This window comes from Micropterus salmoides, unplaced genomic scaffold, assembly GCF_014851395.1.
Source record: "Micropterus salmoides isolate LMB-PRFRI ecotype aquatic unplaced genomic scaffold, ASM1485139v1 Ms_hic_scaffold_3, whole genome shotgun sequence".
Lineage (NCBI taxonomy): Eukaryota > Metazoa > Chordata > Actinopteri > Centrarchiformes > Centrarchidae > Micropterus > Micropterus salmoides.
This window is the reverse complement of record NW_024042261.1, coordinates 35,587,137-35,614,710: the sequence shown is the minus strand read 5'-3', so window position 1 is coordinate 35,614,710 and position 27,574 is coordinate 35,587,137. Positions and strand designations below refer to the sequence as shown.

The window sequence follows — 27,574 nt, the reverse complement described above, 5'->3', positions numbered from 1 at the left end:
TTGTTTCAGGTTTAACGTTTTAATAACAGATCTCCATTTACAAACCGGATACAGTGACGTCATTCTGCCGTTATAACTTCCACCAGAACAGGCATTAAGTGTGTGAAAGCGTGTGTGATGCTGCATGTGTGTGTGGGTCGGTGCATGTGGTAACTGTATGGTGATAAGAGAGAATGCATATTGTACACATACACACAAACATTTGCACACACACACACACAAATGAAAAAACAACCCTTAAAACAAACGGCCATTCTCAAATAAAAATGAACATATAAAATGATTTTGTTCTCTTGGTTGTGAATGTTTGCTTCTGTGCAGAATGAGGCGTTGAGAGGAAAACGTAGTCTGAGCTTTGGCATCCTAAAGAATTTTTTAAACTTTGCTGGCTCAGGTATTTGTCATATTTGACTCAACACTGTTTGTGTTTGTAGTTTCTGCTCACAAACAGTCTGGACGCAGCGATTTGTAGATGTGAGAGGAGAGTTACTGAATTTAGTCAGGTGGAGCTCCAGCTGCTCCTGTGATCACAGCTTTTTGTTCAGTTCCCTGCTAATTAGTCTGTGAGTAGACTTATTCCTAATGCCTCTACAGCAAAAAACTAAAACTATCCTCTTCCATCTTCTAATATTTACTCTGTTCTTCGCCTCTCTCTGTTCACTCTGCCTCAGCAGTCAGAAGTAAAAGAAGAAATGCATCTTTGCTCCAACGTCAAACGAGTTTCAAAACCTAACAAAATCTTGTAGCCATAAAAACAGAAAATGAACATAAATCCTTGGATGACACATTTATAGCACAAACCCCTCTGAATCTTCTATTTGTTTGAAATACTGAGCGTTCAAGTAAGTGTGACCTAGAAACATACAAGCAAAACACAGCCAGTTATACCGACTGATCGCTTCTATTTCAGCCCTTCAGTTCAGGAGCAGGATCATTCTTTTTATATCTCGTTTGTTTTTCTAGTGCCTGAGAACATTTGTATAGCACTCGCAACTTCACCAAGTAAATAACATGTTAAAAATATTTCAGTCAAGTATTTGTTTTCTCAGTTAGTTGGCACCTGTTTTTCACCCAAGTTCAACACACCCAAATGTTTACATCTCTTAGAAAGAAGCCTAAAATGTAAAAAGTATGCACCGAGTTTGGAAGGTTTTGCATTCTGTATGCATACTAATATACTGGCTTTAATTCAGTCAGGAACACATTTGCATTCACACACAACAATTGTGGACAAACGCATCAACGGCCACTTGTAGATGTGGCCTGAGGGGTTACTTCAGGGTGCATTCACACCTTAGTGGCGTCCACTGATGAGAATGGATTTCAAGTGGGTTAGTGGGTGTGAACAGTGTCTGTGAGATAACAAGATAAACATCAGACAGCTGCACCAAAACATCTGACTATAAAACTCTTAGATTAAACTGCACAACCTGTTTAGAGAAATTCAAAGTTTTAAACAATATGTTAATACTTCAATGTTTTTTGGTGAAGGATCTATGGTTTAGATCATTTTCATTTTGTGAATTATTCCTTTAACATCTGAAGAGAGCAGATCCAGTTTTTCCTCTCAGACATTGTGATGAAGCATTCATGTAGCCAACAATAATACCCTCAACAATACCGACTGGCTCCAACACAGTGCGAGGAACTTGGTGGTTTGTCGCTCCAAGGGCATAACCTTGGCACCGCCTTGGAAGGTGCTCTGCTATTTATAGGATGTATTATCAGAAAAGTAACTCTATAACTCACACAAAAGAAAGCACAAAGACTGATAAAAAAAAACTGCCGGTACGTTGCACTGTGAGCGTTCATACATGTAAGACAGAAGTCAGTTGTTTGTTATGGCCCAAAATAAGAAGCATGTTAAAAGTAACAGAAAACAAAAAAAGATCCTGTTCAGAAACACCTCAGTAGCCCTTTCTCTCTGGTTGATGGTTTAGACGTAGACAGAAATGGTTTGGTGTGTTGATTATCAGCGAGACGCAGGGTTGAGTTTGGAGAACTAGTTCTGAACTCAAACCAGTTCCAGATTTATAACAACTAATTAGTCATTCATTTTCAATTCCACTTATCGATTCCTGAAATCCACATTAGGTCTATTTTCATGCAGGAGGAAGACTGGTTCCAGAATATATTTTTTTTCTGTCGCTTGTTTCTTTTTCAGGGATTCAAATTGATCTGGTGCTGTGCTCATTAATGGCTGAGTCCCTGTTTGGAATCACAGCTGAGCCAATCAGAGGGTGGGAAGTAGGAGGGATCTAAAATGAGTCTATAGTCATGCTAACAGCTCTGTGAGACTATTTAGATGCCGCTGGTTTTGCAGGTCATAAACCAAATACTGATAATTCTGACCAGATGAAATCAGTGGATCACTATAGTCAGTAAATCCATCCTCTGGTACCTTATTGTATTGGTACAGATGTCTGAAACATTAACCTCCTGACAAACCGCCACTGCAGCTTCTGTGTCGAAAGAGCAAACTAACAAACCCTGCCAAACAGAAGTCAGCTGACGTCAGGCTATGAAGTTTATCTAATATGATTAAGCGTTTCATGCAGCATGGTATGACAATGCAGTTTTTAATGTCCACTGTCATTTTTTGCAATGCATAAAAATCAGCTAATCTTTGCACATCCAACTCCAGTAAAGACAAATGTGCACATGTCAAGAGAGGGAGAATTTATATTTTTACTTTATCTTCCCCTTTAACTAAAACTAATGATAAAATGAATGTGGTCGTTTTTATGGAAGGAAGTCCAAAACTGCTAAAAACATGGTAAATAAAATAGGTTTTTACTTGGAACATTTTTTGGTTTCTTTTCTTATTCTAACAGTATGTTCAGAATCTGAGCAAAGATTCAATAAGCACCAAAATCGATAAGCAGAATCAAAATGATGTACACCTATTATATCCTCTGTACTAAATATATCCAGTGAACGGTTATTTGAGCTGTTTCTGCACAGAGGTCAGATCAAACAAGACAACAACACCTTCTGTCACTCATGGCAGCTCAGGACGGACTGTGGATTTATTGTATGTGCAAATTCTTGCAAGAGGCAATTCAGGTGCAACAGGAATGGAGTCCAAGACACAGTATATATGATGCTACACCATAAGGGGATTGTGTGTGTGCATATGAGCTGTTTTATGTTTGGAATGTGCAAGTGTGTGTGTGTGTGTTTGTTTGTGAGCAAGTTATTCATTAATATGTGGTTTGTTCACGCATGATGTTCAGCAGAATTGGTATTATTTGGACCTACTAACTGACATGTACAGCTAGCAGCCAGTCCGAAGATTTCTCTCTGTGCTCGAGTCGGGTCGGTTTCTCTAAAAAGTCCCACTAGACCCAAAATGCGTCCGCCTCATTCGACGGATTAACCCCAGCTCGCTTTCAGGGACAAACTGGAGAAACTCTATCACACAAAATAAAAACACATTGACATCTTCATGTTCCCTAAAACAGCAGACATTCAATTTTTAAATGCGGTTGCTATGTACAATAGAAGGATCTCTTCATATATTAATATTCTTCATTTTTCCTGTTTTTTCTTCGCCTCCTTGCTGTCAGGTCATTCTGTCCTTTTTGTATTTATAGAGTATTTTCAGTATTTACATTATAAATTACTACACAGTCTTGTGATAAAATAAATAACTTAAATACAATGGCCGTGGCTTTTGCAGTGTCTTTTGCATGAAAGGGAAATTGGAGGGATCGGACAAAGGAGGGACCGAAGGACGAATGAAGACTGAGCCTGGTCTGCTGTTTGCTCCTTGTTGCAGATTTCTGTTTGTTTGTTGCAGTTTTCCTGCAGAACAACACTCAGGGATGAAGTGAAGGCAGAAGCACTGGGAATACATTTTTATTCCCACAGTGGCACGAGGTGGGAAACCCTCTCTGAAGACTGCCCTACTGCTGACCATCATTACAACACGTTTACCATTTCAGATTTCTTAATACAAATGTAAAGGAAAAAGTTCTGCATCTTAAATCTAAAGTTCATGTCACGTCATGTTAAAAAACTTGTTTCTGGTCATTAAAACCATTAAACTGACTGGTGAAACTAACCTGACCGGGTTAAACGGGCTGTGGACAAACTCCAGTTTTTAAAGTGGATGACTGCTAACAAACACCCTACATTTTTATTTGGAAAATGGCTGTCCTCTACGCATCTGAAAAGTCTTTCCACCAGATGTTAGAACATGAATGTAGGGATTTTCTCCCATTCAGCCACAAGAGCATTAGTGAGACTGGACACTGAGACATTGAGTGATAAAAACCTGCCTTGCAGAAAACATTTCAGTTCATCCCAAAGGTGTTGGATGTGGTGAAGGTCAGGAATCTGTACAGGCCAATTAAGTTCTTCCACCCCAAAATGGGAGAACCATTAGGTTGAAATTGGGTTGCTTCCCCAAACTGCTAAGTAGGAAAAACACAAAAAAATCATTGTATACCATAGTATTAAAACTTCTCTTAACTGGAACTAAGGGGCATCACCCAAGATTGCCTGACTTTGTAACTTTAAGTCTATCCCAAGACTTCTTAAATCTGTTTAAGTTATTTTAGTTTCATAGCTCATGTAACAATCATTCAGCAAGTGTTTCCCACCCAAATGCACGCCATGAGAGTAAAATCAGTAGGGAACAGGGTTTGGGTCATGGCAAGTACAGAGGGCTATATTGAGGCTATAATACTGCAGTGGTGGGTAGGGTACGGTCTCTGGTTGCTGGCCCCTAATTTGACATTTTTGAAGATAGATGGAGAGGGAGACGACACAGATTGAGGGAGGAAATAGAGGGAGGGATGAGTGCAAAGCTTCTCCTCCAGCTATACCACTGTTCCACTCGGAGAGTTCCCGTTCTGTGCTGTCAAGTTCTGAACAGAGAGAAAAAACATAAAGGAAGGTTAGACACCAGACCAAGCAAATCTATACTCCACATTAAAGTGCAGGAAGATAAAAAGCCATTGGTGCTCAGAAGAGGAGAGATGAAATAATCTCCAACTGTTGAGTCATATCTTCAGCTTTTGAAGAGGTGCAGCGTGAAATATCCCCCTGGTGACAAATCTGCTCAAAACAGATTACTGACCTGTGAGGGAAAAAATAACTTGTTTGCAGACTATCATTGAAAGTTTTACTGAAAAAAAACCCCCAGCATCATACTAACAACATGTAAGCTAATAGCCAATTATCATTTCACTCTGAATGTCCTGAAATAGAAATCTACAATGAAAAAAGTTTTTTAGGAAAAATAATACATGTAACATTTACATATATATATTTATATTACAGGACATACAGCAGCTTTAGTCTCTTCATCTTGTTTCCAAACATCATTTGGTTCCAGCTTTTAAATTGTGAGAACATGTTGCTTTAACTAATTTGGACTGTTGGGCAGAGGCGTTGTTAGGATGTTGAAACATTAGGGGCCCAGCAACTTATTTCAGGGGAAAATAAATAAAACATGTGACAGTGTGTAGGTTGGCCTCTAAATCTCATCTTGTGTATCATGTGTAGGGGGAAATTACACAAAACACTTTCAAATACTGGGGAGATTTTTTGGCTTCTGAATAAGTAAAAGTGATGCTGACTGAATAGACACATTTTCCCCCTGTAGGATGAAGGAGTTATTGATCGTGTGTTACGACCCCGGCTCTCAGGCCGCAACAAAGAAGGAGGATGCAACTCAGGTTGAACAATACAGATACATAAATTTATTAAAATAACACAAATCAAAGGAACAGTGTGGCAGAGCGGTGTGGAAGGCACAAGCACCGACACAGCACACAGGTCCAACACCAAGAGCTCTTGGGGCCGTCACATGTGTAAATAATAATATTAAAATAATAACAATAATCATAAAAAAAATATAACTGATTATAAGCAACCAACCTCGCTGCAGGCAAGGGAGGAATTTAATGACCAGTTGCTAACTGGCTATTGAAAGTAAACTATAGTAGCTTGGTAGCTACCTAAATAGGAATTAGTCTTATTTATGATGATTTACAAATCTACGGTGGCGATGTGGCAGTGGATCAGCCACATGCCTTTGGTGTGACAGCCCCGGGTTCGGTTCCTACTGCAACACATCCACCAATGTTTCCCTGAATAAGACACTTAGTGAAATATATTATTTCTCTATATCTAAAAAGATCTCAATAGATAGAGCGATTGTAAGCAGATGGATAAAAGCGTCAGCTTAAAATATATAAATGTATAATAATATGTAAAGGTGCGCCTTGGAAATACTTGTTTTCATTAATGGTGTGTCTTGTAACTAACATGTTAGAGAGCCACTGAGCTAGACTATCTATCTAGCTAATAAGCCCTTTTCTTCACCAACCTGAACTTCCTGACTCATCTGCTGCTACAGCAACAGGAAATAACTCTCACTCCACTTCCTCCAGCCTCGCCGCCTTAATCATTTTTCTTTTTAAAAAAGCTTCTCATATCAGTGGCCTTCAAGTCTTGCCTTAGTGCATTAGCTAGCTACCACTAGATACCGACAAGGACAACCCCTGTAACCGGTACACGCTCTCTCTGTGTCTTTCTTGCTGACACAAAATGCTTTAATTATGACACTCAGAGGACCCAAAATGTATTTATGTTTTAGATCAAATATCACATTATTTGCCAGGGATTTACTGAATTGGAATGATAGATGAATAGATCTTTTTATTATTCTAATTTTTGTATAAAAAAAAACAAAAACAATTTGAGATCCAAGGCTATTCATAAAACATACGGGGCTGTAGCCTTGGACACCCAGACATAATGATGCCACTGCAGTAGGGTGACCACAGATGTCAACTTCAGCTCTGAGGACTTGTGATTGGCATTTTTTCCCTATTTACTGACACTTAAATGAATAAATAATACTAACTGAAAATAATGATAATAACACGACAATAGAGAAAATTATATTTAGTTATAGCCAATGTATTTCATAATCCAATGTTTTTCTAATTGAAGAGTTCATTGAAAACATACCGCCTTCCCCGGCCGTGCCCAGGTGCAGATGAGACCCTCCTGGCAGGCTGTGATGATGCAGTCGTCCATGAACACCAAGACGGTCAGCCTCTCATGTGCAATCTTCTTGCACACCAGCGGTTCCAGCAGCGGCACCTCATGCATGCGTGGGCACAGCGTGGTGCCCAGGACCTTGGCAGCGTCCAGCCGGTTGCTTCTCGGCGCTACGTTAATCTTATCGTTGCTTTTGCTGATGTTGCCAAGGCTGTGGTACCTCTTGTGCTCCTTCTCCACCCCACCGCTGCAACCGGACTTGTCTGACTTGCGCTCCTGGAGTGACAGCGTAGCAAAACGGCCAATGCTGAATGGGGTGATGTTTGCTCCGCTGCTGCTCCCTCCGCCTCCTCCAACTCCCCCGCCGCCTTCCGAGGTGCCCTGGCCCTTGGAGACATTTGCCACGGCGGGGTGAGGCAGAGAATTGGAGCGAGAAAGGGAGCGAGGAAGCGGTAAGGGGAGCGTTGGTGGGTTGGAGGTGCCGGTGTTAGTGTTCGGAGGGTGATGGTGCCCCTCAACCCCTCCACTTCCTCCCACACCTGAGGTGCTGTTGACCACACCGCTGCCAGAGTTGGACAGCGAGGGTCCAAAAGTGTTAGTAAAGGCGCGGGACAGTGGCAGACGTGGGTATAAAACGTCATCCGTCAAGTCCCACAGACAAAACTGAGTGTCCTGCCCCACTGAGCCAAACCGGTATGTGACCGACGCCGAACCACCACCTTTAGAGCTGTGCCGAGAAAGACGCGACAAGGTGCTGCTCGTTCGAACCCGACCAAAGTGCATGGAGTTATTTAGTGCCCCCTGGTGGAGGTCTTCCTCACTGCCGCTAAGCTCCATAGGCTCCTCATCTTCCAGAGAAGTCGTGAAGGGGTCAAATGCCACCACATTGACCCAGGACTTGTGGCCGTGACCTCTTGCTACCACACGGCTTTCTGCAAATGACCAGACGGTAACCAGGTCATCCTCTCCGCCTGTGGCGAGATATTTCCCATCGGGGCTCCATGACACACACAGCAGTCCACCGAAGTAGCTCTTCATCACCCCCTGCAGCTCCATCGAGTCAAAGTGGAAGACACGCAGGCAGCCGTCCTGGCCCACGCACGCCACATGCACACCATCCGGAGAGAAAGCGAACTCGTTGAGGCCTCCCTCACCCACGGCCCATCGTAACAACGGGTTGCGTGGTGTCTTAGTTTTACAGGCGTAGACAGCAAAGCCCTCGCCCTGACGCAGGAGAGAGTACTGTGGGGCCGTGGTGCCACATGGGTGCTCCACGTTGTAGAGGTAAAGGTGGCCGCTGGCATGGGAGGCAAGGAACAGGTTCTCCGACTTGGGAAGCCATTTTAGACACGTCACCTTGGATTTGTCTATCAACCTCTGGAAAACAGGAAGAAAGTGGATGGAGGAAAAGTGAGGAAGTGGAAGGAAGGAGAAGGACAGGGAAGGAAAGAAGGAAGAGCGGATGGAAATAATTGAGGAATAGATGAGAAAGAGTAACATAAGGATATTACCGATGCTATGCTTTTAGATTTAGTGCTTTTATGTGGGCACTGTGTAGTCTTCTCATTGCTAGCAAAATGTGTGATCTAAAAACACTAAATACAATTTGTTAAAGAATGGGAAGGATCTGAATCAAGAGACAGGCTACAGCAGAGACAGTGAGAAGACAGACTGAAACCAACAGAAAGATAGAACTAGGGGGTGGAAGATGAAGAAAGAAAAAGATTTAGAGAAGTAAATCCCAGGGAGGGGAAAAGAGTCAGTCTGCATGCAGTAGTGCACACATGCATCCCCAATCTCCTAAATTTAATTGGGAATCCCATTAAAGAGAATCCCATTAAAGAGAAAGAGGCAGTCTAGGAGGTGCAGTAAAAGAATGTGAAAACGAAAAAGCATAGCGTTAGAGGGACAACTCTGAAGACGAATTTCGAGGCTACATCACAACATCCAAACTGGGGCAAAAACAAATCAATACAAGAATGAAAAATTACTTCTGAAGTATTGTCGCTGGCTTTAATCACAAGAACACAAAGAGCTGCTACTTTCCCAAACACAGAGGAAAACAAATATGCGCAGACATACGCAGGTAAATATAATACCTCCTCATTGAAGAGTTTACTGGTTTCCTTCTTGATGGGGTCGAGATACTGGACCTGTCCAGCTGAGAATCCTACGATGAGAGCCACGCTCTCTGCTGTGGCGGAGTACTGGTTGAAGTCGTGACATGTCGGCTGAGTCCCCTTGTAGATTCTCTTGTCTATTGGCTTACTGAGGTCTACAGCCTGCAGACAGACAGATCGGAGAAAGAGAACCATGATGCACAAGCAAAACAACAGCTCAGAAGAGTGAAGGGATTTTCATTGTTTCATTTCTGGGCCCTTTTATAATTTGGTGATATGTTTTTCTTATTTTGACAAATGATCGTCAAACGTTGATGACAAAAAGTCACAATGAGATATTTCACTGCAGCTACAGCAGTTTGATAGAAAAGACAGTTTTCATCTGTCCAAAAGATCGATAGTAAACATCAGGTTTTTGTGTCCGAATGAAGGGCTGCTGTGTGTGCTGATTCAACACAAGGAGAAATCCATCAAGTTAGATTCAAGAGTGGCCACAAAAGACCAGAATGCAACATGGCTGCAGGAGTATTTGTAGACTGGAAACGCTCACACATATTATCGGACTGCCCACTGACAGAGCAGCAGAAGTGCGTTGTTGTGAAGTTTTAAATATACATGACTTGGCTACTTGAAGGGAGACACAATTAACCATGACAACTTGGGGTTCAGTATCTTAATGAACGATCCGCTCTACCAGCCACAGCTGGCCTGATTACTACTACTACTACTAATAATAATAATAATAATATGAGGTTTCAGCAGTGTGTTAGCCGACTCAAATGGGTATCTTTTAAAGTTACACTTTCCTTAGTATAAATTTACGTTACTAGCCCCAGCCTGTCCCAACTCTGTTTATGTAAACAAAAAGAGGCAATTTCAGCAGCTTTAGATAAACCTGGAATGCATTTCTGCACAAAAAGAAGACTAGACTTTGTCCCCCATCTCTCTCATTGGAAGCACGTTAAGAAGGCAGGTCTAAACAGCAGGATGGATTACTGCAAGCTGAAACTGTTTAATGGACAATGGAGTTTAGTTTTAAGACTAGTAAAAATGATAACCTATTCTTTAAATACATGCGTGGTTTGCAGTCAGTGTGAAGACGTTCCTCTCTTCTATGATTTTTTCAGGGACACTTTGAGAGATGAAAGCATTCTGGGAAATGTAGCAAGTCACTGATTGAAGCAGAAGTCGTTGAGGTAAACCAGTACACACTGGTTAGTGATTTGCAGCTGAAAGGATGTGTGGAACTAAAAGCAAGCTGCATTGGTGAAGTGAATGTTGTTGGAGAGGAAGAATCATCCCTACTGATTACACGTAAATGTGCCAGAGGATGAACTCTTACCTCTGACTTCACAGTTAAATCACTCAGTGTTTGCAGCAGTGAAGACTGAGTACAAACTTTACTCTTTAGTTTCCTTCACATAAAGAAGATTGTGAGCCCATTTTGAGGATGGGGAGTATAATTTACATGCCATGCTGATGGTGACATGTATCTTCATGTAGTCTTACATGGTCTTACATGGTCACCTGCATGTTAATGTGTCTGCAAGTGATTTACTGCAGAAACCACGAGTCAATGATCTACACATAGGTGTCATGAAGACCCACCTTCCTGGCAAACTAACTACATTTATCGTACTTGTGGAGTAATTTGTTATGACACGGAAAAGAGAAAATGATAAATCTAAAAAAAGGTGTAACTTACGGTGTGCAATGATAGAGAAGCTTTGACATTTAAAAAAATCTAGTCCTTCCAACATTTTCCCTCATTGATCTGAGTCAGGTTAGAAGAGGAGAAGCTTTTTATGTTTGTCCTCCAGTTCCTCCTAAATGGGTTATTAGCATTCCTCATTAAGAAGCAAGTGGTGCAGCTAACTGCAAGCAATTTCAGCTCTCTTCCATGGCAAATGCTAGCAATGCTAAAAACAAGCTCAGTAAGGAGAAACTAGAGGACGAATACAGACTCTTTCCTTCAAGAAAAAAAACCTGATTCTACATATCAGATTTCTGTCATGTGGACCTTTGATAGAGATTTTTGTAAGTGAATAGATTAAAAGCATTGGCAATAGTATGGTTATGTGATGTTTACACTGAATTCTGACTCTTAATATCAATAATCTAGGCTACTTCATGAGGGGACAAGCAGACCTCACGGTCTGTAATGCAGTGTGTTTGCAAACCATCTGCTTGGAACTGATTCACCTTGCACCGTCCCTCCTTCAGCATGAGTACGTTTACAGCAGCTCCAAACTAACAAAGATTCAAATGAACATTCAAAATGTAGTATAGAGAGAAGAAACAGCTTTAGTTCACATGGTTCACCCGTAAAACGGCAGTGAAGGGTGCTGTGAGAGCCTTCCTGGCTGTTTCCTGCTTGTATAGTAACACTGTTGCCCTCCTGTAGCGTTCACTGACACTGTGCAGCCGTCTGGATGATGCACCATTCACTCTCTACTCAGCCACTCCATTTTGCACTGCACAACAAGTAGCAATGCAACGTGTGCATGTTCGCAGATCTGTGCAGCACTAGCAGCCACAGAGGTTTAGTTTAAAAACATGAGGAAATACCAGCGAACAGCATCAAATTAGCAGTTTAGGCTAACATGCTAGGCTAAGGCTGACCATCCAATATGTCATTCTGGCCAATAGCGGGGGAAGAACTGGCTCACCTTCTTTATGTTGGTGTACGTGTAAAAATACAGCTCCCTGCCGATGTTGAAGCACACCCGCTCCGACTCCTCGCTCGGGTCTTCTGGCTGCAGTTTGACCATAGAGACCCGGACCGGCGGTAAGAAACCCGCCGGAGAGGAGTTGGCTGCGGCATTGGAAGACGAGGAGGCGGCGGCAGCCCCGGGCCCCTGCAGCAGCCCGACCCCTCCGCCGGGTATCGGACCGGGTCCAGCCCCTGGGCCCAGCGTGGCTCCGGCAGACGGACCCCGCGGCAGCCCGCCCCGCTGCTGCGAGTCCGAGAGGGTGAGCAGCTTGTAGAAGCCCTCTCTGGTCCGGAACTGGGATTTAATCTCATTGATATCCTTCAGAGCGCCGCCATCTCCGGCCATTTTTAGTACAAACAAGCCGCACAGGAAACTGAAATTTTGACCTGGAAATAATAAAGCTACAATAAAAAAGTACTAGAATAGAAATGGGAGAGGCGAAGGCGAGCAGCAGCAGCCGAGCTCCGCTAGGCCGACCAGCACACCCGGTCTGCTCCAATGCATTTTACACCAGTACCAGCGACCGGACCACTGCTACCAGTTAAATAAAGCCCGAGAGAAAGCCCTTCTCAGCCGGTATAAGCATCATCCTCGACAGGGTCTCTGCCCCCGTTTATCCAGTGTGCGTAAAGTACGTGCGATGATGCGTCGACTGCTGCTGGCCCGGCCTGACACTGCGCACTCCCGCTAATGTGTCGGGGGGTACAGAGAGGGCATCCTGCCCTGGACAGCTTGCTTCGTTTACACCCCCTCCAATTTAACCTCTCAGTGGCATCCAACAGGACCACCTTAAAAATACGTGGAGTCAAGTGTGCTACTTTGTAGTCCCGCCCTCATGAAAAAAACAACAATATAATTGGCCTATTGCTTCCGTGAAGTTTTGTGGTTACCTCTTTATAATGCAACATAGAAAAATAACAGGCTTATTTTTATAGAGAGAGATTAGTGCCAGCAGAGATGGCTTCATTTGAATGACAGAAACCAACCATTATGCTCACATTGAGAAAATTGCGTTTCGCGAATTAATCAATTCAAATTAAGGATTTGTAATGCACACTTTACAACTGAATGCAGCGGCTCGATTAGTTAGATGAAAATATTACTGACTGTATGTGTTTGCTATAAATTAAACTTAGTCTTTGCCCTCATGCCCCTATGTTCATCAGATGTGACCTACTCACAACACCCAAACACACTAACAGGGATTTACTTAATTAACCATCACCTCTCATTAATAGTTACTTGAAACATTTGCCCTCCAAGATCAATACAGTTCACCTCATCTTGTGTTAATTAACTTTATTACAGTGTAATGGAGTGATAAGTGTGTATCTTTGATCCAACACTGATATACAAACGGAGGTTACAAAACACACATCATGAGCAACAGCAGTGCTGCTAAGCTCCAGTCCTTCCTGCTTGCATGTGGCATCTTCGGGAAGCCATATGTTTCAGTCCCCTGCAGGTGGCTGCTGAGGTGATTGACAATACTGAAGGCAGATGAAAGTTGATAATCCTCTTTGGTGTCAGATGAGGACCTTCCTTTACTATTAATTTAGGGTTTTCTCAGCTGTCTGAATTATGTAGATTGTTCTGGATTTCACAAACCAAGTTGAAATTAGCATAAATAAGAGCAGACTCCCCCAGATTGAGGGATAAAGGCTACAACACAACAATCCTTTTGGGTCAGTATGAATTTGCAACATCCTCTCGTCATTTCCTTCTGACATTTCTCCTCTCTTCCCATTAGAAAATAAAATACTGTGGCAGCGCATCCATGTCTGTCAAAGTTAATGATGACTGATGAAGTCCTGGGTAGAGGCATTAATATAGAAGACGAGTTGGGATTTTCCCACAGTGTCCTGTGCCAGCAGACAGGAGAGTCAGGGCAGCATGACGTAGTTCTCAGCAATATCCAGGACATACAGGTTGGACAACCCCGTCTGGTCCTCGGTCTGACGCGTCTCCAAGACGACCATCCTGCAGTGAGAGGGTCAGGGAGGTCACAGAACGTCAAGCACGGATATAGTGGAGTTTAAACAATGAAAATCTTAATAGGTGGCATATTTATAAGGTACACCATAACCGTTATGAATAAGTTATAAGTTATGAATGGGTAAAGGTCACATACATTTTTCTGTCTATGATGTAAATGTAGAATATATCCTAATATGCAATTCACATATAATCCCAATATTAACCTGCTTCACCTCAGTACCAGACATAAAGCAGTTATTTTGTTACGTCTAGCTTGGTAAAGCAAATCTCTGCATGGTTTTGTTAGCCATGCATGGCTCTAGGAACGCCAATGTCTGTCTGACGGTTGGAATGCAATATCTCATCTCAACGTGTCTACACACATCCATGGTTCTCAGGGGATGACTCCTAATTACTCTGGTGATTCTCTGACTTTTCTTTCAGTGCCTCCACGAGGTTGATGTTTTTAATGAAATTCTATTGAATGGCTTTCCATGAATTTTTGGTAACACAATTATGATCCTCTCAGGTTGACTCATAATAACTATGGTGATCGTCTGACTTTTCATCTTGTGCCATCAAGTCAAATTTTTTTCCACTACTATGACCAAAAACCTGCAAAACTAATTTCTTTTCAAATTTCCAAATGTCAGCATGCTAACACAATAAAATTTGATTGTGAACATGGTAAACATTATACCTGCTTATCTTTAGGATGTTAGCATTGTCATTGTGAGTATGTTAGCATGCTGATGTTATTGGTTGTGCCTCAGCGTAGCATTAGGCCCTAATCAGACAGAATGCGTTTTTTTTGCAGTGAGAGGTGCCTTTTTTAAATTGTTTTCTATTGGCAGTGAGCGTTTTGCGGGCTGCTAATGCACCCTGGGTGCCTTGTGTTTTACAGAGCTGCTAAGCTAGCTGAAGACTCACAGACAGATTGATGTGTTTTACATTTCCTAGTTGTTTATAATAAACAGAAGCTGAGCTGATTAGTTGGCAGTAACAACAAAAGCCACTATGCCCAAACAGATAAAGGAAAGAAACTTTGGTATCAACAGAAAATCTAAGCAACCAGACATTAAAGACATACTGTACCTGTCTTTTTGCACCAGTCTGTAGATCTTCCTGGGGTCAGTGTTTTCCTCCAGCACCTCAGTGAAACCTTGTCTTCTCCTCTGCCAGCCGTGACGCCACACTGCCAGCAATGTGTCCTCCAAATACACTGGACAGATAAACGGACAGAGTCAATTCTGACCTCTAATCATCTAAAATATGAACTATTTCTGGTTTGTGACTTGATGTTCTTACCTATAGACTCAACATTATGAGAGAAGGTGGTCTCATGTGGCGGATGCCTGTTGCTCTTCAGCTCCCCCTCCAGACCAACTATATGTACCGATTCTGTGGAGGAGAGAGACTCAGTGTTGGAGTACCACCAGCTACATCAGTGTGGAAATACAGAAGTAGACAGAACATGGACAAAACATAATGCAGAGTTTGCACGCTATTATAGATCCCATCATCACAATTATGGGCAGAGCTGAATGTCTCTGCCAGATCTGCTCCCTGCATAACAAACAAACACCTGAGCTTAGCAACCACACTGCTTCTGCTCATGATGGTGGATCCATAATTCACAATCTTTATTTGAATTATTGTAGTACTATTAGGGGTTTTCTCAATCCCTTGACAATGTTAAGTCTGCCCATAGAAGAATATTGATATTTTCACCTATACTGAATTGGTCCCATTACTGTCTTACAAAATTGCAATTTTGTGTGATTATTTGTACTTTTGTATGTACAACAAAGGGTCTCTCTGTGAAGCTGATAATGTTCAGTGTGAAAAAGAGGTGTTGATTTAACTCTGTTAACAATATTGTACAGATATTTGTGTTATAATTTGCACCTCTGTATAAAGTTAATATTAATGAGATATGTTAAATGAAACTTGTATTACTTACTTTCTATGAGGATGAGCAGTGAGCTACTGTCCAACTGCCTTACTTGAACTACATCTGGGCAAGGTTTCTCTGTAAGAACACAAAAGCCGAAAACAGAAACATCAGCGTCAAAATAAAAAGGTTTACTGGGAATTCAGATTGTGTTTGTAGCTCCTTGTATTTTATAGTCTCAATACATTATGATGCAGGATCAACCTACCCAGGCCAGAGTTGGTGAACCAGGATGTGTTGGAGTTGAGGTTGATGTATTCTACAATGACTGGCAGATTGGGGCTGGACCCCCGAGAGACGCCGATACACACCAGCGGGTACTCCTGCTGGGGCATCATCACCATCTCAAACACCCGCACAGGGTTGGGCAGGGGGAATTCAAAATTCTGAGGGAAAGAGGAAAGGTGTAAGTTAAGAGTTTAATTAAAAAGAAATGGGGAGGGCGATAGGTGGCAACACGCAGCAAAGGGCCGCAGACTGGACTCAAATCCCGGCCGCTGCAGTGAGGACTCAGCTTTGTATGTGGGGCGGGTGCGCTACCAAGTGAGCTAGCCACGCTCCGAGAGTTTAATCTAATTTTAAATGGCCTTGGATATTTAGCTGTGGTTTCATCTCACATAAGGCAGCAAAGACAGCAGACAAGTGTTTTGTTCAAGGGCACTTAAATCTACAACATTTTAACCACAGCATGGTGTGAAAGCGTAATGTTGAGTCTATTCTCGAAACCATAACAATTTTATGATCAAAGGTCTAAAGCTAACTCATAAATTTAATAGTGATTATAAAAAGGCTTCACTTCCCTGCCAGCAGTCATTTTATTAGCTGCTGTCAGTGTTAACAGTCCAATAAAAATGGTAAAAACTGAAAGACAATCAACAAGGATAGGCCCATCATTTCAACTTGCACATATATTTGTTGTATTTTCATAATTAATATCCTATTTAGCATTCATGAGTTTCCCTTCATCAAAGTATGTTATACTGTTCCTTTTTGCATACTCTTTTAATATATGACCTTCAGTCCAAGATGCAGCAGAAATGTGTGAACTTTACAGGAAGAGACAAGGCTGTGATTTTGATACAATTATACATGAAAATGCATTTTTTTTTTAAACATCGTCATGGAATAATGTGTGGACCTCTAAATGAAGCCTGATGCTGTGTTGCAGTTGCAATTTGCTGCCATATTGACAATGATAAATACATCTCAGAAACATCTGGGTTGAAAAATCCTGTCCTAGATGTTATGTAGGAAATCTGAGTGAAATATATCCTGCTTAAATTGAAAAGGCTCAAGTGTTCAGAATGTCACTGAGTACAGAACACTTTCTAAAATTAAAATAAAAATAAAATTAAAATGTTTAATACACATACCTTAATGAGCATGAACTTGTGCATGGGTTCGTACCACTGCAGCAGCACTACACTGGACTCCAGAGCGCAGCACAGGAACACAGAGCCTCGCTGCATGTTACTTGCTACAGGAGATAACACAGAATACGTTTTAGTTGGTTATCTCTCTGAACCAATCAACACAGTAAAACTGTCTAATGAACAGGAATCTGACTCCTTTAGTGTTCATAATGTAAACTAGCGCGCAGCTACTTTTTTTTCAAACAGTGCCAATAGCTATTTAAAGGGAAGCAAAGAGGTGTAGAAGAAAAGTGGATGTGGAAATGTGGAAACCTTTCCAGCACACCAACTACAGCTGAACTCTCTCTCTCTCTCTCTCTCTCTCACACACACACACACACACTCACACATTATTGCAGTGCAGGAAAATAATGCCAAATTTTATAATATGCATAAGAAAATTTGTATTGTACTATAAAATATCAAACATGATTATTTTATTTTTGCATTTTGTCTCACCAACTGAGCAGGTCTTGCAGCCTTTGGTATCAGGTATTTTACATGTCACTGCACATTTCCTGAAAATAGATAATAGAGTTTTTTAATTGGCATGAGCAGATGTGGTTTTATGAGACAATATGTTCACACACAGAGAGAGTCCAGTGTTAACCTTGGTAAGAGTCTGTGAGTCGGCAAGGCAACCATCCTCTGGTCTTTCCGAGCCTGTTCATACAACTCCTTCAGTAAATGGGAGTGAAGATACGATGATTTACCTGTAAACACAGGATCAGTTTGAAAGTTCATTATATTCAACCAATTCATCCTGTTGATAATCTCAGACAGCTGCAGCCACCACAGGGCGAACACAAGGAGACAGACAAACACTCACATTCATAACTACGGCTTAAAGACTCAACATGCAGACATGCTAACCATTAAACCACCCAGTTTTAGCACTTTACTGCAGACTGTCAAACACCTTCAATAATATGGTGGATAAATACTAATATGATTATTAAGGAATATTTTCCTTTATATTTTTATATTTCTTTGCTAGAAATGCTCTGAAACACATTGATTCTATAACATCCTCAGCTTCGTTAGAGGCTCCTCAATATGTTCTTTAGACAAAAAATTCCAGTAAGAATTCTAATTGTCTTATCCTCTTTTCCAGTAAGCTCCAAGGGAATAGAGCCACACAGCTAAATTAGGATCCAGTTCTTATTTAACACTTGTTTATTTTACCTGATACAGACATGAGGACGTTATTAATGGTGTAGACCCAGGTACACTTCCCGGGATACAACTGAAAGAGAAAGAGAAGACATCCATTTATTCACTGCTTCCTTAGTGCTTCAGTGTCTCTTTCAAAAGCACTTTTCAGGCAACAGGACTCTTTTGTGATCACATGTGACAAATTCTACTCTGTCACAATCCTCTTTCAGAGCCTGGATAGCTCAGCCGGTAGAGCATCAGACTTTTAATCTGAGGGTCCAGGGTTCAAGTCCCTGTTCAGGCGAGAGTTTTAAGACACTTGGATTCAAAGAATACTTCAGTTTGATCACTTGCTGTGTCTTAATTGCATAGTATGCACTTTACACAAATTGTCGTAGTATACTGACGAGAAAGACTCTCTCTCCCTCCAACCGATCGAAGGCAGACGGCCTCCCACGCTGAGTCACAGTTCTGTTCAAGGTTTCTACCTGCTAAAAGGAAGTTTTTTCCTGCCTGTGTCACCACGTGCTTACTCATAGTGAGAACTGTTGGGTCTCTCTGAGTACAGTCTAATCTGGACCTGGTTTTGCAACAGCGTACTTGGATGTTTGTACATCCTGGCTCTTAAAATTGTACTTAGCACTGTGTAGCATCTCAGCCTAACTATCTTCGCTGTCTACCAGCAATGGCTGACCAAGCAATTTTGAGTGCATGAAACTTATGTTGACATCCTTACTCTACCGACATCTTTCTTCTGACAACTTATTGTAAGTTGTTTTGGACAAATGTGCCTGCTAACTGCCCTAAATGTAAATGCATGTTGTGATTGGCTTTTTTTAATTGTTTATTTGTTTATTTGAAAAGGGACTATGTACACTGATCAGCATTCAAAGCAAATGAAAATGTAATGAGTTAGCCTAGTTTTCATCCCGGCAGGTCCCTTGCCAGATGTTACTGGGCATCCTAAAGTAGTAAACTGCTATTATACAGTAAAATACATTATACAATAGAAAAAAATTACACTGTGTTAAAAAAAAAACCCAATTGATTAAACAAAATGAGCAGATAAAATCTAAAAATAGATGATACAGTTATTATTGTTGGATAGGACCAGTGTCAGTGTTGGTTTTCAATAAGCCATTTCTTAACATTACTCTTAAATGAGTAATAGGATGGCGACTCTCTGATTGATGGTGGTACTGAGTCCATTGATGTGATGCTGTGAATGAAAAGACGGCCTGGCTAAACGTAGTTTTTTTTGAGTGGGATTGTGCAGTCGCTCCTAGCTGCACCTCAACCACCACCAACTCTGTTTGCGGTTGATTTGAAGTTGAAAAGGCCAGACAAAGGAGGAGCTTAGCATAATCTTTTTGTATTTGATAAGATTTTATACTTCTTTAGAATATGACCATAATGGTAACTACATGGCCTTTTGACTAGAGTTTTAAGTGCATTGGATCAACTCATCAGACAGTAGGTGATGTGGGAGAGAACCAATAAGTATAAGTTAGCTGCCTCAGTTGATAGAAGGTTTCTGAAATACCTGAAATATGCCAAAGTGAAATTTCCTTTATTACGGACCCCCTTTATGTAGGTTTTGAAGGCAATGTTTGAGTCTATGTGTAGTCCTAAATACTTAATCCTAGTCCTAAATAATTGAACAGCATCACAAAAACCTCAGGAACAAAATGTTTGCCAAAACAATATTACCAACAACTAAAGCAGATCCCTTTTGTCAGAGTGATTTTCAGTCTCCTCGTAAACCACCTGTTGTTTCCGACCAAAAGACTGTAAAACACAGATCCACAATGTAGCTCTGTATTAATTAGATAAAGTTCTTACCAGCTCCAGCGTGGCCTCAGAGCCGTGGAGGTTCAGGGTGTAGATTCCTTCCTCTGCCCCCAGGATCAGATGCTGATCTGAGGGGGAGAGATAAGAAACACAGGACGGTCAGACAGATAAAGCAGAAGACTGATAAGATGAGAAAGAGCAGAGAATTCACTGTGCACTTTATTTGATGATACAACCTCTGGTAGCCGGGTTTTCCCAGAATGTGGAGCAGTTTATTTTAAGAGGGCAGCCATGGAAGACCTTTTTAAAGTAGACCTGGAGAGAAAGGGGATTGTTCATATGATTAATTTTAACTTGAAGCCACTACATGAATGCTCTTAACAGAATGACTGTATTTATCCGCTATATCTACAAATAAACACCTACGGTACTCCCACAAGAGGCTTAGTGTTTAAATGGTAAATGTCAATTGAGGTGATATAACTGAGGTTATTATCACGTTAAAACATCAGGCAAGGAAATTATGTGTAATTTTTGAACACACATATACTGCAAACTATGAACTTTTAATTTTACTTCATGATTATGTGTTATCATTTCTTTACATAGAAGCTTTGAGACAGCATTTTAACATATGTTCATCATATCATATAAATACCCAAACCACATTTCACACATACAAATACACAATAAATATATTTATAGATTCAGTGCATGGATGTAATAATGTGTATTAACAATGCATATATTCTTACTTGTGAATGATTCACATTCATACATCTGGACATGAATTTTATTAACACACACATTTTGTTACGTTTGTCTAAATTTTTTATTTAAATTATTCTGCTCATCTCGCATATTAATATTGCTGCTATATACCAGAAAAGAGACACATGGGTTTAAATGTTTCAGCAGTTTTGTCTGCTGTTTTTTTTTCAGAAGTTGATGATGATCTCAGAAATGCAAGATCCAACCTCCTAATCTTAAACTCAAGATATTGCACTAACTATGGAGCCTGCTGAAAATAAATTGTTAATAGTTTCTCTTGGGTAAGCGCTGATATGAAGGGAGGAGAACTTCTGGCAAAGCATCAGAAACTCACAGGAGGTTTCTTCATGACGGGGCTGGCACACTCAACGGGGTCCTGAGAACAAAAAGGAAAACCTCATGATAAGTGTGTCAGGACGCAGTGTGAAGGAGAGAAGATGTATAATTGAAAAGAAAATGGAAGTACGTAACCTAGTTATCTAAAGCTGAATGTTAGCTTCTGTAAATCTGAATGGGCTGAATTTCATCTATACTTTTTTATTATTTCACTTAATTTAACACAATTTCTGTGTCTTGGGGATATTTCTTCACATCATAGTGGGTTGTCTACAGGCACTCTTAGGCGTGGTGTTACAAGTACAGAAAAAAGGAGAAAATAAATAATTTCACCTTTGATGGGGGTTGCCGTCTTCGTATGCCTTTAGGGGGGAGCTCAGGAGGAAGGAGGTCTGCCGGGTTGTCATTCAACCGGGGAGAGAAGGATGCGGGGTCTGGATCAAACACACATAAACACTTCATAGGAAACTGTGTGATATCATTTGCACTGCATTTATATAAAAAGGCATATGTATTTTCTGTCATTGAAATGTCCTGAAATATTTCCCGTTTATCAAAACACATTCTTGAATAATGCTTTACGTAAATGGACAAAGGTGCTATCCTGACTGCTTTGCAACATTTAGTCAGTTCAGTACATTACACTTGTGTGAAGGATATAGTATAATGTAATCAAACCATGTATTCGACTAAAGGTGTTTGAACACTATCACAGCACCATGTTTGTACTGAAAGGAAATAAAACAGAAATGCTCACGCTGTTTGTAATCACTGTAAAAGGACAGTATAAAGGTGAGGCAGCTCACCTGAGTGTCGTGAAGATCGGGGTTTGGGCGTAGGTCGGACATGCGTCCCACTGGAGGTCCTCATGAGAGTGTTGGGGGCATAAAGAGAGCAGGGTTTCCTCGCTCGGTCATCTTCCCCCGCAATGCTTTCCTCTGAGCTGGTCCTCGCTTTAGGCTGCACACAAACATACTGACTTGAAATACTGCGCTTGGTAAACATACAGAACATTGAGTGTTGATTTTAAATAGCACAAACTGCTTACTGATCTTATCTAAAACAAAAATGACAGAGCAGGAAGAGGTTTGATGTGTCCCAGGGCTCACTAGCTGATGTGGGAACTAAATGTGTGACCTACACTGTAATATTTTGACTTCCTCTGTGCCTCTCATTCAAAAAGGTGTTGTTTAATGTGATACCTCTGAAACTGTGCATGGGAAAAGGTTTTCTGCATTAGCCGTTAACACCTTTAACACATTTAAAATGTCAGCATGTACATGAATGTAATAAAAGACAATACAATGTCAAAATAACTGAAATTGTTTGGATGCAAAAACTGTTTTAACAAGGCTTTGGCTTCATAGACACAGCCCTGTCATTGAAATAAACACACATAAAAACCATGTTATTTGTTCTCTGTCCATTCAGTAATCACCTTTGGAGGAAGAGGAGGTGGGATTTCATCAGCTGGCATCGTGAGACTGTTGGCAGAGAGAGTATTGGTTCAGTCTGGTGTGTTAATGATGCATATACACATTAATGCAGATGTGAGTTTGTCTTTATTTAGCTAACCTTGTGGCTTGCATCGTAGGGCTGAAGTGGACAAAAGACAGAGAGAAAGTTTAAACGCAATCTATTGAAATTATTACATATGATCGACCATATATGTTTATAAAGAGAAAGGAAACGTGCAATTAAATATTTCTGAGGTGGCTCCGTTCCTGAGCTTTAATAAATTACAAAACAAGAACATACAATTGTATATGTTTGTAATGTATTTAAATCCAAACGTAGCATAACAGTTCAAATTTAGGCTACAGTAGTGTTTTGGAATCAATCATCCATATACTGTAGTATTTTGTTAAATTGTGTGACATTTTCTTACATATCCACATCATCGTAGTCATCGTCTGAGTCTGTGTCTGGATCCCTGAGAGAGAAAGACAAAAGAGAGGTTAAATATTTGTATCAGATATTGCTGTTTAATGTGAGTACATGTCTGTGACTGATCTGTGATCCAGTTACCTCATCGGACTCTTGCTACTGCCGGTTGATCCTGGTGAAGGCCTTAACTGTAAGAATCACATGAAATTACAAATTGTTGTAAAAGAGGTTATAGTCAATGACTGCAAACTTATGCCACAGTAAACAAATGAGAATTCCTGAACACAAAGTTCACCTTTGACGAATAGTTCTTGTTGACATTTACAGGACATAACACACTGTTTATCATCATGTACCTGCTCTAAAATCAGCAATGTTGACTCTTTACAGATTGTGAAAATAACAAATATTTACTTTGCAATACTAACACGGATAAAGACAGGCTGGACGCATCACTAGCTGTAGCCTGTAAACATCCTATGTACAGTGTGTACTATGTGTGCGTGTGTATATCATAATATCATATATATATATATATATATATGTACAATAATAAATCTATGTATGCATGTGTAATTTGTTCATGTGCATGTGTTCTGTTTGTACTTTATGCATGTATGTATGTATGCAGTAATGTATGCCTTTATGCTCTATATGCATGTATGAACATACTGCATATGCATTTATGTTTGTATATATATGTATGTTTTGTGTGCGCTTTTAGATCGATAGATAGATAAATAGATACATAGATAGATTAAATGTGTCGACTAACCGTTGTGTCTGGTGAATCTTTCTTCACAGGCCTCTGTGTGTAGATTTGTTCCACTGAGCAACCACAAGTAAAAAGATTTATCACATTGACATTTTTCACATTTTCACAATTTTTCAAAATGTCAATAAGACAATATAATACATATGATTGTGTACTCTTTCATTATTATCATCCAGTAAACAGGAGGTAGAGCGGGTTGGCCGTTAATCGGAAGGTCGGCGGTTCAATCCCCAGCTCCCCCTGGTTGCGTGTCGAAGTGTCCTTGGTTACTGAACCCCAAGATACTGAACCCCGAATTGCCCCTGGCGGCTGTTACGCCAGTGTATGAGTGAGTGTGAATGTTAGTTTCCGTTTGAGCACTGAGGCTCAGTGTATAAATGTGTATGACTGGTGAATGCAGAAGTAGTATAAAAGCGCTTGTGGTCGATAAGACTAGAAAGGCGCTATACAAGTACGGAGCATTTACATTTAAATACAAGCAGCAGGGATGAAACAAATGTGCCACGATGGGGCAGGATGAGTGAAATGACCCTAACCCCAACCATGCAATATTCATCTAAACATCATCTAAACATCTTCAATATTACTGACAGCATAAATGGAGATGAAGTGCTGAGAACAGAAGTGATGGCCAAGAAAAGGTTTAAGGTGTGTAAGCACAGATGAATGAAGATATAATCCTCTCACTTTAAATGGATATAAATACAAACGCTTGCATTAGGAGTTTGTGTTGCTATGAAAGATTGATTTTCTTATGTACTATATACGCTGTATACATGTACAATGAAACAGGAATAATTTTTAGACCAGCAAATGTCTTAAAACTTACCATAGTATTCACTTGAATAAAGTTCATTATAGTTAAAGTGAAAGAGTGAAAGAATTTTCTTACAGCTTATGTCAGAGTTTGTCCTCTCTGCCCGGTTGTGTTTGTTGATAGACTGGATCCTCTTTAAAGATCCAGGCACCATCACCTTAAATCAACAAGAGAACATACAATTAAAACAATCAGAGTCTATAATCCCAGGACTTGGGTTAGGCGTCCTGACACCAGGTGGTTAAAAAATAATTTTAAGGCTAAAGTTAAATTAAACCCACCACAAGCTTTGTGCTTGAAATAACACATTCAATAATCTACAATGAAATGAGAGATAATATGTAAAGTTTCCAGTAAGTTTTGTTCTACACTGTTAAGGCTGAATCATGACTGACCAGGCCACAGGTCAACAGAGCTTCATCTGAGTTTATCAAATGAAATCTTAATAAGAATCTGGTTAAGACCTCCATCTCTTCGTCCTCTGTCACCAGGCAGGTTTTCAGTTTCTCAGGGTGTCGACATTTCTCTAGCAGGTCCAGGATCAGTTCCTGGTTCAGGCATTGCTGGGTCAAAAACAAGTGCTGCAGAGAGGGGAACGGCATGTAGAGGAGACACGGGAAGAAAAGGATGGAGAAAGAGACAGTCAGTAAGGATGAACAGAAACAGTAAGTAAGCAGAAGTAATGAGGATGAAGACAGTAGGCAGCGGGATTGTGGTCAAGACCAGTTCAGTCCAGTTCTGGTAGAGACTGAGACTGAGCTGTGAGCTGAACAGTTTTAAACCTGAAATAACTGATTTTTTGGCCACTTGGGGGCAACATATCATCTACTTTTAAGTTCATATGTTGTACTTTTTAGCAAACAGTTGCTTATGTTATACATCCAGAAGCAATGGAGCAACATGATCATTCATTTGGAGTCCTGTTTCTGTCCACCAGATGAAGTCCAATATTTATCCAGCCTGTCTTTTTGGTCTCTACCAACTGCTGAGACAAATATCTGCCATCTACTAGCTAGTCTCAAACTGTGTCTTTCTGCTGTTTTCAGCTGAGCAGGTAGTCCACAGTGTTTTCACTTTGTCATTTGATAAATTGCTATAGTAAAAATATCAATTATATCTGCTTTCGAGGTTTGATATCTCTTTCAGACTGGCCCTCATGACAGTGTGTACATAAACCTGAACACGAGCAAATGTGAGTGGTACTGACTGAGAGCATCTTGGAGGCGCTGGGTCTCTTCTTCGGGTTCCTCACCAACATGGCTTTTACAAAGTTATAAAACATGGATGACCTGCAGACAAAAGATATTTCGCTTGTATTTTATAACATGGAATTTAAGAAAAGACCACTTTTGATCTACATAGAGCTGAAAACCAAATACATACAAACATAATATGGGTGATTGTATTTACATCTTATTTATCTGCATATAATAAGACACCAGTGGAAAAACCTTCAACATCCACAGAACTTTTTTTTTTTTTTTTACCTTTGTTGAATTATAACAGCCTGTATACAATCAGATATATTTTATGTAAGCAGTTTTTTTTATCCGCCCTGCAGGGCTTTTTTCTTCTCTTATCTTCATTTGTAAACAACATACACTTCTTCATAAACATCTGTTAAAGGCTGAAAATATAAACGCAAGACAATGCAAATTGCACAACTTGACTAATACTGTAGGGACCATCTGCTCCCACGAATAAATGATAAAATATAATGAATAACAGTGTTTTTATTTACCATTTAGACTTGTCCTTCAGTTTAGGAGGCTGGTAGCCGCTCTTGGACATGAGAAACAGGACCCTGCAGGAAAAAACACAGTATACAGTCAATGAGAATCTGCGTGTATATATGACTCATGACTCAGAGATTCACTTTGGGGCCCACCAGACGTGTGGGTGATAAAAACAATGACCCATCAGTTTGTATGGGTGTTTGAAATGTCAACCTTTCCTGTGAACTACAAGTCAATGCAGCAGAGATGCAGACAGATAGGTTGAGCTTCACCAGGATAATATCACAACCATGATATTCATTATATCATAGACATATATAGATTCATTGAACATTGTTATTGCTTTTTGTTAACATCATCCTCATCAGTCCTACTTTCTACTAGTATCTCTCTCTCTCAACCCAACCGGTTGCGGCAGTTGGCTGCCCGCCCTGAGTCTAGGTTCTGCTTGAGGTTTCTGACTGTTAAAATGGAGTTTTTCTTGCCACAGTGCTCATGGTGGGAACCGTTGGGTCTAATAATAATAATACAAAGAGTACGGTCCAGACCTGCTTTACATGAAATGTGCAATGAGATAATTTCTGTTATGAATTGGTGCTATATAAATTAAATAATATTGAACTGAATGAAAACTGTTCACACTGAGGTCTGTTATGATTACCTGCACGGCTCACTGTAGATTATTCAATTCAATTCAGTTCAATGGGGCTTTTTTGGCATGGCATGGAAAACAGACGTTTACAGGGACGGACAAGGGGATGGGGTTCCCTACTGGACTCTCATCATCTTCACCGTCAGAGAGGACATTGATCCTCTTGTTGTCCATCTCAGCTTTCAACAGGAGAATGTGTCTTTAAAGGATTCCAGGTTGGATTCATTCCCTTAGATCATGACCTTTCCTTTGGTGTACCATGTGAGGGTAAGCAGAGGGTCATCCTTGTCATGGTGATCTTTACAGCTCTTTAATCTGCCTCCTGAGCCAAAGCCCTCGCTGGATTCGTATGTATAATTGCTGCACAGATGATCTTTCCAGATGTAGATGGAATCAGTAAAGAATATGAGATTATTCCTCTCCCTTCCTTCTTTTTTCTGGGCGTATTCAGCGAAAA

The 27,574-nt window shown here is 40.6% G+C and overlaps 2 protein-coding genes and 1 non-coding gene across 3 annotated transcripts in view; 1 reads left to right on the top strand and 2 right to left on the bottom strand.

The window, feature by feature from the left end:
• On the bottom strand, positions 1-12,630 carry zmp:0000000529 (WD repeat-containing protein 20). Its single transcript, XM_038693140.1, has 4 exons — positions 11,810-12,630; positions 9,120-9,302; positions 6,988-8,397; positions 1-4,874 (listed from the first exon to the last, which is right to left on the bottom strand). The coding sequence occupies exons 1-4, from the start codon at positions 12,197-12,199 to the stop codon at positions 4,827-4,829; spliced, it is 2,031 nt and encodes a 676-aa protein (XP_038549068.1). The 5' UTR covers positions 12,200-12,630; the 3' UTR covers positions 1-4,826.
• A 508-nt stretch (positions 12,631-13,138) lies between these two features.
• Positions 13,139-27,574, bottom strand: part of LOC119882848 (mitogen-activated protein kinase kinase kinase kinase 5-like) — a 35,698-nt gene continuing 21,262 nt past the window's right edge. Inside the window, exons 10-32 of the mRNA XM_038693139.1 lie at positions 26,471-26,533; positions 25,937-26,018; positions 25,194-25,310; positions 24,805-24,886; positions 23,913-23,965; positions 23,279-23,325; positions 23,139-23,183; positions 22,826-22,846; positions 22,689-22,734; positions 22,057-22,210; positions 21,584-21,684; positions 21,249-21,290; positions 20,380-20,458; positions 20,195-20,271; positions 18,383-18,443; positions 17,808-17,910; positions 17,657-17,715; positions 17,159-17,262; positions 15,994-16,171; positions 15,795-15,863; positions 15,140-15,232; positions 14,927-15,053; positions 13,139-13,834 (exon numbers count right to left, since the gene is read on the bottom strand). Coding sequence (XP_038549067.1) covers positions 13,738-13,834; positions 14,927-15,053; positions 15,140-15,232; positions 15,795-15,863; positions 15,994-16,171; positions 17,159-17,262; positions 17,657-17,715; positions 17,808-17,910; positions 18,383-18,443; positions 20,195-20,271; positions 20,380-20,458; positions 21,249-21,290; positions 21,584-21,684; positions 22,057-22,210; positions 22,689-22,734; positions 22,826-22,846; positions 23,139-23,183; positions 23,279-23,325; positions 23,913-23,965; positions 24,805-24,886; positions 25,194-25,310; positions 25,937-26,018; positions 26,471-26,533 — 1,900 coding nt within the window. The 3' untranslated portion in view covers positions 13,139-13,737. The remainder of the gene's footprint in view (positions 13,835-14,926; positions 15,054-15,139; positions 15,233-15,794; positions 15,864-15,993; positions 16,172-17,158; positions 17,263-17,656; positions 17,716-17,807; positions 17,911-18,382; positions 18,444-20,194; positions 20,272-20,379; positions 20,459-21,248; positions 21,291-21,583; positions 21,685-22,056; positions 22,211-22,688; positions 22,735-22,825; positions 22,847-23,138; positions 23,184-23,278; positions 23,326-23,912; positions 23,966-24,804; positions 24,887-25,193; positions 25,311-25,936; positions 26,019-26,470; positions 26,534-27,574) is intronic.
• Positions 18,584-18,656, top strand: trnak-uuu. Its single transcript has one exon. It is a non-coding gene; the product is annotated as a tRNA-Lys (tRNA).

What these genes read in the sequence shown, in the direction of transcription:
- zmp:0000000529 (XM_038693140.1), bottom strand. Translation starts at nt 12,199, where the DNA reads ATGGCCGGAGATGGCGGCGCTCTGAAGGATATCAATGAGATTAAATCC. An exon ending in GTAAACTCTTCAATGAGGAG is followed by an intron (nt 8,398 to 9,119) that starts GTATTATATTTA and finishes CCTGTTTTCCAG; the next exon opens with AGGTTGATAGACAAATCCAA. An exon ending in GGGCACGGCCGGGGAAGGCG is followed by an intron (nt 4,875 to 6,987) that starts GTATGTTTTCAA and finishes CTCTCTGTTCAG; the next exon opens with AACTTGACAGCACAGAACGG.